This window comes from Bombus vosnesenskii, unplaced genomic scaffold (genome assembly GCF_011952255.1).
Source record: "Bombus vosnesenskii isolate JDL3184/JDL3185 unplaced genomic scaffold, Bvos_JDL3184-5_v1.1 scf7180000016262, whole genome shotgun sequence".
NCBI lineage: Eukaryota > Metazoa > Arthropoda > Insecta > Hymenoptera > Apidae > Bombus > Bombus vosnesenskii.
The window spans coordinates 831,750-842,119 of record NW_022884331.1 but is presented as its reverse complement, the minus strand read 5'-3'; the positions used below and the strand labels follow the sequence as shown (position 1 = coordinate 842,119).

At 33.6% G+C, this 10,370-nt stretch overlaps 1 protein-coding gene across 1 annotated transcript; it reads right to left on the bottom strand.

Annotated features, from left to right (window-relative positions):
• Positions 1-14: 14 nt before the first annotated feature.
• LOC117241963 lies at positions 15-9,205 on the bottom strand. Its single transcript, XM_033508271.1, has 5 exons — positions 6,006-9,205; positions 5,337-5,527; positions 4,522-4,971; positions 4,090-4,212; positions 15-3,549 (listed from the first exon to the last, which is right to left on the bottom strand). The coding sequence occupies exons 1-5, from the start codon at positions 8,841-8,843 to the stop codon at positions 849-851; spliced, it is 6,303 nt and encodes a 2,100-aa protein (XP_033364162.1). The 5' UTR covers positions 8,844-9,205; the 3' UTR covers positions 15-848.
• Positions 9,206-10,370: the final 1,165 nt, after the last annotated feature.

Genomic DNA, 10,370 nt, shown 5'->3' with positions numbered 1-10,370 from the left:
CTAAATGCTTTCGTTCTAAACGCGTAATGAATGAAAATTATGTGTAGTAATATCTAGGCTGTAGATGTTTGTTGGAGAAATTCATATTTTATATAATTTTTAAGAATACAAATATTTTACTTTATGAATATATTAAAGAAATAGAATCTAATTAGAGGTTCATTTCACCTACTAAATATTATAAGGTGCACTTTAGTTTGTATATTTTATAAATGCATAAACAACCGCAATTTAGTAATATGAATTCCTTTTGGCTCCCATTACTCTATTATCAGGTGTATTTTTATATATAAAATTAATAATTATGTATATTTAGAATGTGATTATATATTGTGATATTTAAAAAAATATTATATTATTAATTATCATTAATTATGATATCACATTACGTAATTTGTAGTCCTTACTTTTTTTCAATTTTGATGCACATTTGTTTTTTAATAAATTTAAGTATCTGTGTTTCCAAGCGTGTATCGCTAATTCGTGAGTTATTTGATATGTATGGTATATACTGTTACAAGCAAGAAATAGTTTTGTATATTTAATAATGTCTACCAATAAATGATATTGTCTTATCTTTTATGCATTTTTTATCCGTAGAATGACGTATATGATGGTATAATTATCTTATTTCGATTTTATTTAAATGAAAAGTTTACTTAATATTAATTAAATGTTTTTAATTCAATCATTTGCTTAACAAAATTATTTTTTGTTAAATTTTGTAATTAACAATAGACTAAATGTATATAAAGCGTATACAAAAGAACTAACGATACAACATTCACAAAATCGAACAGGAAAAGAACGATATAAATGAACAATACAACACAAAGCGACCCCATAAATCATAAGACCTCGCAGCTAATGGTAAAATTTAAACACCAGAAAACGACAGAGCACAACATGCCGTAAACTAAAATCAATAAACTCTCTGTTGAGAATACTGAAACTCGTCTTTCCACTTTCACAACTTCCATCCTCATATCTCCGCAAAACTCTGGCTCGCATGTATTCGATATTTTTGTAACACACTCAATTCTCCCGAACGTTACATCATCGATCTTGCTTATCAAAAATCCCATCAAAGATCCCACGTCTCTTAAAACAACGCTGCTGGACGACCTTTTCGGAATTCCCAGGTCGACTGTTTTAAAACTGACTTCACTGAAGGAAGTACTCGTTGATAAATTAACAACAGACTCAAAACTGTCTTCTTCAGATTCGCTGTTGACATCGCTATGACGATCCAAGCATATTTCGCTTAACGCTGATGTAACTTCCGCTTGTCTGAGATTCTTAAATACTTCGATAACGGCCTTTCTACTGTCGTCTCTTTTTTGCAAAATGATCTTCACCACGCTGCTGCTTCTCGACACGCTTTTCGATTCCTCCTCGCACGTTTTACAAACTTTGCTTATCTTCTCTTTTCGTCTCGATTCTTTATGTCGTTTCTTCAGATCGTTGCTTAATCTTCGTTTATAGATGTCAAGGGCTTTGTACACGTTCCGAGCTCTGATGACGGCCACTTGAAGGGCAGCTACTATTCCACTGGAAACTATTTTAACAGGAGACTGACCTTCCTCTTTACTTTCTCCCTTAATTATCATAGACGAACTGTTGGATGTTAATGATATTTTCGATTCGTTGAAACGTAGTTCATCCACCGCGTCATCCTTTTTATAATTCGGTAAAGATTCATTATATTCCTCGCGCATCTGATTTAATAAATTTTCAAACGCTCCAGAACACTCTTTCGATGAATGTTTCTCAATTTTATTCGTCTCTTCAATGTCTGTAGACTCTATATCGATAGATTTTGTAGAAACATTTTTGGAATCTTTGTGCAAATCGTTTTGTGATTTGGAATTTTCTGAGTCTTTATGCATTTTCGATCCTAAATCTTTCTTCTTAAGTTCAGTTACATGTTCGATAGTTACAGACTTGCAAACATACGACTTTCCTAACGCTTTTGGGGAACTGCAGTTAAGCGACTCTGTCATTGAACACGCGTTTCTTCCTTCCACTTCCGTTTGCGTCCCCGTAGCTTGCAATTCTATCGACGTTAAAGCGTCCTTCTCAGGAGTAGACTGCAAACATTTGGATATCTTACAATGGATAACCGTTTGAGAATAGGCGTCGTTATTGTTTATAATTGTACACGTAGCAATATCTTTCGTTTTTGGCAAAGGAACTTCATTTAAATTCTCCTCATCGTTAATAAAAGTTTCAGATTTTCCGATAGTTTTTCTTAAATCCTTCTCAATATCTTCTTCAATATTTTTGTCCAATTTCTCCTCCCAAGAATGCTCTTCCTTCAAAATCGTCTTTTTTTCAAAATGTCGATTATGTTCTATGTAAGAAGGTACATCCGCGAAGCTGATAGATTTCTTTTTTAAACTTTTGCAAGTTTTCTGTTTATCCTTTAGATATCTTTCAGCTTTATTTACCAAATCAACGTCGATACCCTGATCACAAAGGAATTCCTTTAACATGCTCAATGATACTGCATGAGAGTTTATTCTCGTTTTCTCCTTTTTCATAATCGATGGATTATTCAGGATCTTCGACCCCGCACTATCACATTTCTGTCGCTTTCTGTTATTATCGAGGAAGAAAGTGTTATTCTCTTGACAAGTGTCGTTCTCTTTGGATTTTTCACTTTTTTGTTTTAGTTCTGAAATATCTGGTGAAGAAATAGCGTTGGAAGAAGTTTGACAAGATTTCGTAGCTTCTATTTTGATACTATCAACTGAGCTCGAATTAATATCCACAATACAACTCGTAGTAGTTCCTAAAGCAACGCTTGACTGAGCTTTTGACTGGAAATGTTCGAAATGTTCGTTTGTTGCAACATTTTTAGTATTTTCTTCAACGCTCGTATTTAGAACAGGAATAACATTTTTTGGCATAATTGGTATCGAAAAATTTTCAGGAAGATTCTCTGAAAAGTTCTTCGCTATCTGATGATCTTCTTGAAACTTTTCCTTCAACTGTACTTCGTTTAACTGACTTTTTTTATATTGCTCAAAATCGATATCCCTCGTAGGCTCCTCCTCGTTAATCTTCATTTCTTCTTTAACTGCGATCGGTTCATTCGGTTGTTTGAAAACATCGTTTGTTTCCCCTTGAGCTTGATTTTTATAACAGTACGTTGGTTTCTCAATATATTTTCCTTTGTTCTTTTCTGGCGTAGCTTTAATAATTTTTTCGAGTGCTCGAAGAATTTCCGATTCTCTTGTGATTCTTTTATTAATAATGTCACACACTGACGCGTTAGTGTAATTTTTTATGCCCCAGGCAGTCCTTTCCGATTCACTAAATTTTTTTGATGGATGTCGCAATGTTTTCGGTTTTGATTTCGCTCTGGGACTAGCCTTCAAGCTTGTGCTACTTCTTTTGCCTGTCGTTTTTAAAATGTTAATGGTCAGTTTAGGAACAGTATCTTTGTGTGGATATACCTCGGTAGACGGTTTCTTCTTAAATTCATTTCCTACTCGTCCATGTTTCTCTTCTCTAGATGAGTAATTTTCGTTAACGTTAAAGTATTTTTATTATATCACACACTAAATGTAATTGAAAATTTAGGAATCTAAATTGTGTAAACAAGATATAATAAGGAAGAGTGAGAAATATTGTCTTTAGCAGACGCTATGATTCTTTTCAAAGGAAACAAAAAGTTTCATGTAAACAATGTAGTTAGTTAAGCAGAAAAAAATATATACAGGGTGGTAACTGGTGGTACAAGCGGAAAGGGGGTGATTCTACGCGAAAAAAGAAGTCGAAAATATAGAATACAAATTTTTCGTTTGAGGCTTTGTTTTCGAGAAAATCGACTTTGAATTTCCGCTCGGTACGCGTGCGGTACGTTATAACGGATCTCACTGTAGATCGTTGCCTCGATGGAAAAATAACGAGACGTGATAAAGTGCACGCGTACCGAGCGAAAACTCAAAGTCGATTTTCTCGAAAACAAAGCCTCAAACGAAAAATTGTTATTCTATATTTTCGACTTCTTTTTTCGCGTAGAATCATCCCCTTTCCGCTTGTGCCACCAGTTACCAACCACCCTGTATAATAAATTCTTACTGGATGTGATTGGACATCTTCGTCGTTCGTTTCCCGTTATCGTCTATAGTTTTCTCGACATTCGTAAGATTTGTCTTTACAAGTATATGGTCCATCGAAGCTCCTCGTTTATGCGCAGACGTCCTATTAAGTTTAACACATTTATTAAAAATAATGAATCAATTATCTTATTTTAAAGACATTGATTCGAATAACTAAATCGAATATAACATAGAAAATAAGAAGCATGAATTATCGTTAAGTCAAAATTGACCTACTTTTGATCCAAGGATCAAGGAGAAATGAAAGATCATTATTAATACAAAATTATAAATGTGAGTACTTTCACGTTACAACATTAGACTCAGAATTTTCCTAAACCACTAGAAGTGTTTTTCTCGCTATGAAATTCTTCAATATTTTCTATTAGATAGGGAAAAATATATTATTTACTTTGCATTTTCCGGATACGTTTTTTCTCTGACATGTATCGCTGGACGAGTTTTCTGGCTCAACGTGGTTGCACTGTTAAAAATAGGAATTTTGACCGCACCTCCTGGCCTCCAAGCTGGTTGTTGATTACTAGAAGCACGTTGCTTCTGACGAGACATCGATTGTTTGCACTGATTTGAATTCGTACTCAACGCTATCTTTTTTGGTAGTTCCCCTTTCTCTGCATGGCGATAATTGTCGGCTATTTTTTTATCGGTAACAGTTGTCTGCGCTTCATACAGATGCTTTTCTTTTTCCACACATCTTCCAGGGCTTAAGCGTTTCGTGAAATTGCACTGTTTCAAAGAATTCACGGAATTCGAAACTACCGACATTTGAGTCTCCACAATGCTTTCCTTTTTCACAAGCTCTGATTTTATATTTCCTGTGCGAACAGTACCAGTTGTTTGTCTGAAATGTGTGTTAACATTTGTTAAGTGGCATTTTATAAATAATACTACTTAGCAATGATTATCATCTATTTTCTTCCTCCATCATTTTTTCCTGATTATACCGAGGACAAGATTATAACTTGAAATATTTGTATAGACTATCCTTTATAGAATGTATAGAAACAATATGTTTAAAGATCTTCGCGTACAAATAATCATCGAACATGTATTTTATCTATATAATAATATAAGAGTTTTTGAAACATTAGCTCATGAAGAAATGAACAAGAACGAGACTTGTTCGATTTTATATCCGAGTATAATAGTTCTGTGTATTTATTTAGTATATTTATATTTATTTATTTAAATCTGTTATAAAATTACTTGGCGTCATTAATAGAAGAGCTGTTTACTATACGACGTGGCATTTTACGTCTTTCTAAACTTTTAACATTTTCTTTCTCTTCATTCTCGAACATTACTTGTTTCACCAAACGTGAAATATATTCGATGTAACAAAATATTTCTGCCACCCAATATCTTGAAATTAAAATCGTTTCGTTCAAAATAAACCTCTATAAATTTATGAAAAAACAATTGTTTAGAAGTAAGAATAGCAGCAAAATGGTATTCGTATATTTTAAATACTACTTTTTTATTAACATAACGCTTTTGAAGTAATTCTAATTGCATTTGGTCGACGCGTCGTTCTGTAATACAAATTTTATCGTGTTTAAAAATCAACGACTAATTAACTTTTAAATTACATCAAATAGATTTTCCAGAAACATATAAACAAACCTTGATTTTTTAAAGTTATCGTAAGAATTTTTACAATTTTTATCATCCGGGCAACGTGTTTCGCCAGTAGGTTAGCCATTTGCAATTCAGCTTCGTGGCTATCGTTCGAATCGTGAATGTAAATCTTGCACCTGTTTAGCATAAGTTTTTAAGCTGTTCCAAAAGTAGAATCAACGTAAATAGACATTTTTTATGTCCTTGCGTTCTTTAACAAAAAGATCGAAGTTTAATAAAAATTGACCAAAAGCTTTAAAAATCATCTAATCGACGGGAAACAATTTTAATATTTCGAAAGAAACGTTCGTTCATTTTTATTTGATACCTAGTGATGGTTTTGTCCAGTAATTGTAACATCAACGTCGGATTGACAGATTCTATCGAAATTGGGACTTCTAATCTCATCCGAAGCCGTCCCATTCGTTGCCAATTGCTCTTCAAATTCTCGTGAATCTTCGTCAACATTTTACATACGTTCATATCCTCGTAATTGATACTATCTCGTTTCGATTTTCGCATAGCTATTTCATCATTGTTATCGTTAATCGCGATTCTCGTAATTTCCTTATCAAAATCTGCAGAATCTCGTTCCTCTATATCTTTGTCGTTGATTATCGACGATGGAACAGTTTCGCTACACGACAAATTTTTATCGTCGACAGTTACATCCTTATCGGTATCATTACTTTTCTGATTTTCTTGCTTCTCAGCGATTGTCTTGAGTTTGTTCTCTTTCGACGAGTCTACGTCCGCATCTTTTCCTTGAAGATTTGATTTTTCTTTCAAATGATTTATGCTTTCTGAGGATGATAAATTTCTTGAATCTCCGAGATCCTTAGATTCGTTATGCTGCAACGTTGTTTCCGAAGCTTTGCTTTCGTTCGAGTTCATGGAAAGCTGTTTAGTCGCACTGTCACCAAATGCGTCTAATTTGCGCGAATCGATCTTCAAATTATTTTTTTGACATTTTCCTTTCACATTTTGATCTTCCTTCTCAAATGTAGACGAAACATCCACATGTGCAGAGTCAACGTTAACGATAGATTCATGAAGTTTTGAGAAATCTGAGTTTTCACTGGCATCGAGGTTGCCATTCTTCGTACAGAATTTTTCTGTATTATTCAAATTCTGTGACAGAGGAATTGAATCAACGACGTTTCGATGCTTTTCTTCGGAAGTTTCTTCCTCAATTAAAACGTTTTTTTCTCCAGTCTCTGTTGTTGCATCATTTGTTAATTCAGTGCTCTTTGAAAAACTGGAACTCAAGAATTTGCAGCAATTTTCATTAGCAAAAAGATCGTGACTTTTTGTCACTCTTGACAGAGCAGGAATTGAATGAATATTATTTGATTTATCATCGTTATTTTCTTCGTTTCTTGCTGATAAATCCTCCTCTTCAGATGAAACAATATTACGCATATCTTTGTTACATTCCAAAGAATGTACGTCTTCGATGGTGTTAGGATCGTCACCTTCGACAAACGATTTTTGTAATTTTAATACTTCGACGTCATTTTCGAAAGTAGACAGATGATTTAGACTGAACGATTTCGAACGAATAGACTGTCTCGCGTTATATTTTTGCGTATCGTTAGACACTTCAAATTTGTCGATATCATTCTCTACGTTTCTTTTCTCAATCTTTTCCTCTATACACGGTTTTTCAATCGCATCGACGATTCTAATCAAATTTACATCGTGATTAATTTGAATCTTTTCCGACGTAGATGCAGAATCTTCGTCTAAGTAATTTTGTCCATTCATTTGCATTATTCCAATTTCTGCGCCACTTGTGTTAACAATACGATTTTCTCGGTCTTCGGGTGATTTAAACGCGATATTTTCTGACATATTTTTCTTGGAAACTCCACCAGCTATACTATTTTCTTGCCTACATCTTTTCTGAAAACCTTCGTTAGTTTGATTATTTTCTTGTATGTATTCTTTCTGCAAATCTGCGTCAATTAGACCATTGTCATGTATGTTTTTTTTTCGAAAATCTCCACTAACTAGAACATTATGTGCAGCGCATTCTTTCTCGAAATTTTCATTCATTCGACAATTTTCATGCGTATATTTTGCCTGAAAATTTTCACTAGTTTCATCTTTCTTCGGCCCATGACTTTCCTGTAAATCTCCACTAATTACATTTTCCTGTCTACATCCTTTCTGGGAACTTCCATTATTCAAACAATTTGTTTTGATGCTTTTCTTCTGCGGATCATCACTGTTCTGATCACTTTCCTGCGTGTATCTTTTCCGAGAAATTTGCTCAACATTATCACCACGCTTGACGCTTCCCACATTTTTCCTATCGATCGTTTGCATTTCTTTCTTCGATATATTCAACTTTATCTTCGATGGAATCTGATTTTTCTCGGGTACGATATTAAACTCTTCGTCATCTTGCTTTGGAAGAACTCTCATCGAACACGTTTGTTGATTTATATCGAGTCCTGTATCTAAATTATTCTCACTGCTTCTTCCTTTCTTATTCGAGAAAATTTCCACTAATTCCAAAGGATAACTGAAAAGCGTACCTCCAATAGCTCTATCCTCTACATTTCGTATTCTTTTCGAAGAAACTTTATCTTCTTCCTGCAAAGAAGAACCAACGCAGTTTTCTCGCGTCGTTGGATCGAGAAGGCCTAATCCAACATTAATTTCCACGCTTGTTTCGAAGAGCTGATTACCTTTATCCAAAGAATGTTTAGGAGATGTGACTTTTCTCGAAGAATTAACGGGTTCAGAAAATTGATTACTTCCGGATACCGTTTTCTTGAAAGATGTCTTTGAATCTATCTTAAACACAGTGGTACTTGAAGAAACATCTTCCTCTTGCAGCGAAGAGACACTCGATGTCATTTGAAAATGTATTTCGTGTGTTTCGTCGACAAATTTTTCTACAGAACAATTACTTTGGTTTGTGGAATTCTTGGTGCAACTCTTCGGCGAAACTTTAGTATTACCATGGAATTCTTCGTTCAAGGAAGCCTGTTTCATCATCAACTCGTTTATCCTTAGAATTTCTCGTAGCATGTGTGCTTCGTAGAATAACGCTTCGTTTTGCGTGGAATTGTTCTCATTTGGCATCTTGGACGATGTCGTTCATACGGAACCCAGTCAAATAATAATGTTACCACGTTGCAGAAAGGAAACACCGATATGATGAAGAAAAATAAAATATTTTATATCGGGACGAACATAATTTCAGGATTAGGGTTAATGTGAAATTTGGTATGTGAACATCATGTATGCTTTCAAATGTTCTTTGTAGTTAATTAAATTTCGAATAGGTAACATTTGCAAAGCGGATGTGAGCTTCATTTTCGTTCCATATTAGATGAATGTACTGTAAAAAGTAGTATGGAATAAATTAGAAAAGTTGTAATTATATAAAAAGTTATATACCAAATAGTGTATATCATATATTCTACTATGTAATGTACGAAAAATAAAATACAGCAAAGTATAATATACAGGGTGGTTGGTAACTGGCGGTACAAGCGGAAAGGGGGCGATTCTACGCGAAAAAAGAAGTCGAAAATATAGAATAAAAATTTTTTTTAAATTTTTTTTTAATTTTTCCATCGAGACAACGATCTAAAGAAACAAAGCAACGTATAGAATACAGAGAGATTCCGCAGAAAGCCGATAAAGCCAAGTATACAATGTACAAGTATAAAATATTAGATAAAGAATTTTCGTTTCTTGTCATAAAGCGCTTTAATTCCACTGAGAAAAAGATCGTATTAAGGGCATAAAATTTATCTAACCTTTTGTTAGAGGAAAAGAAATAGAAGTCGAAAATATAGAATAAAAATTGAAAAATTGACAAATTTTAAAAATTACAAAATTAACGTCAATCGAGACAACGATCTACAGTGAGATTCGTTATAACGAGATGCGATAAAGTGCACGCGTACCGAGCGGAAATTCAAAGTCGATTTTCTCGAAAACAAAGCCTCAAACGAAAAATTGTTATTCTACATTTTCGACTTCTTTTTTCGCGTAGAATCACCCCCTTTCCGCTTCTACCACCAGTTACCAATCACGCTGTATATAGTGATATAACAGTACGGTGACATGATAAAAGGCAACATAAAGATTAAGTATAATGAAGCAAAGTAAAATATAATAAAGTGTAATAAAATAAAATATACTACAAGCTATAATATATTTACAATCAATAATCAGTATTCGGACAAACAATAATATTGTAAAAAATATTTCGAGGTTTTCAATGAAAATAAGGTTTGTCGATAAATATTAACAGTATTGTATTGGCAATACATATTGACCCTTTTAGTTGAGAATGTTGAAATATTGATATTATACACGTATATCGAGAGTCTGCTGAAAAGATCCTTTTATTCAATATAATAAAACACAACGATGCGATAAAATTCGTTCTAATAGTTAATTGTGGCGTAGTGAAAAAAAAGAAATAAAAACTGCGTAGTTTTTATGTTAATCTCAGGAAGTAAGGTACGTATTATCGCAAATACCCGATATCACATGGAAACATATCGCATTACCATTATACGTAGGTAGGTGTACAATATAAGAGAAAACGTAACAGTACATAAAAGTTATTAGATAGATCATGCATTTTTCATT

Excerpts from the sequence above, each read along its gene's own strand:
- LOC117241963 (XM_033508271.1), bottom strand. The coding sequence starts at position 8,843 with ATGCCAAATGAGAACAATTCCACGCAAAACGAAGCGTTATTCTACGAA. Across the intron at positions 4,972-5,336 it reads TCTTCTATTAATGACGCCAA|ACAAACAACTGGTACTGTTC; the intron begins GTAATTTTATAA and ends CACACATTTCAG. Across the intron at positions 3,550-4,089 it reads AAGATGTCCAATCACATCCA|ATACTTTAACGTTAACGAAA; the intron begins GTAAGAATTTAT and ends GATATAATAAAA.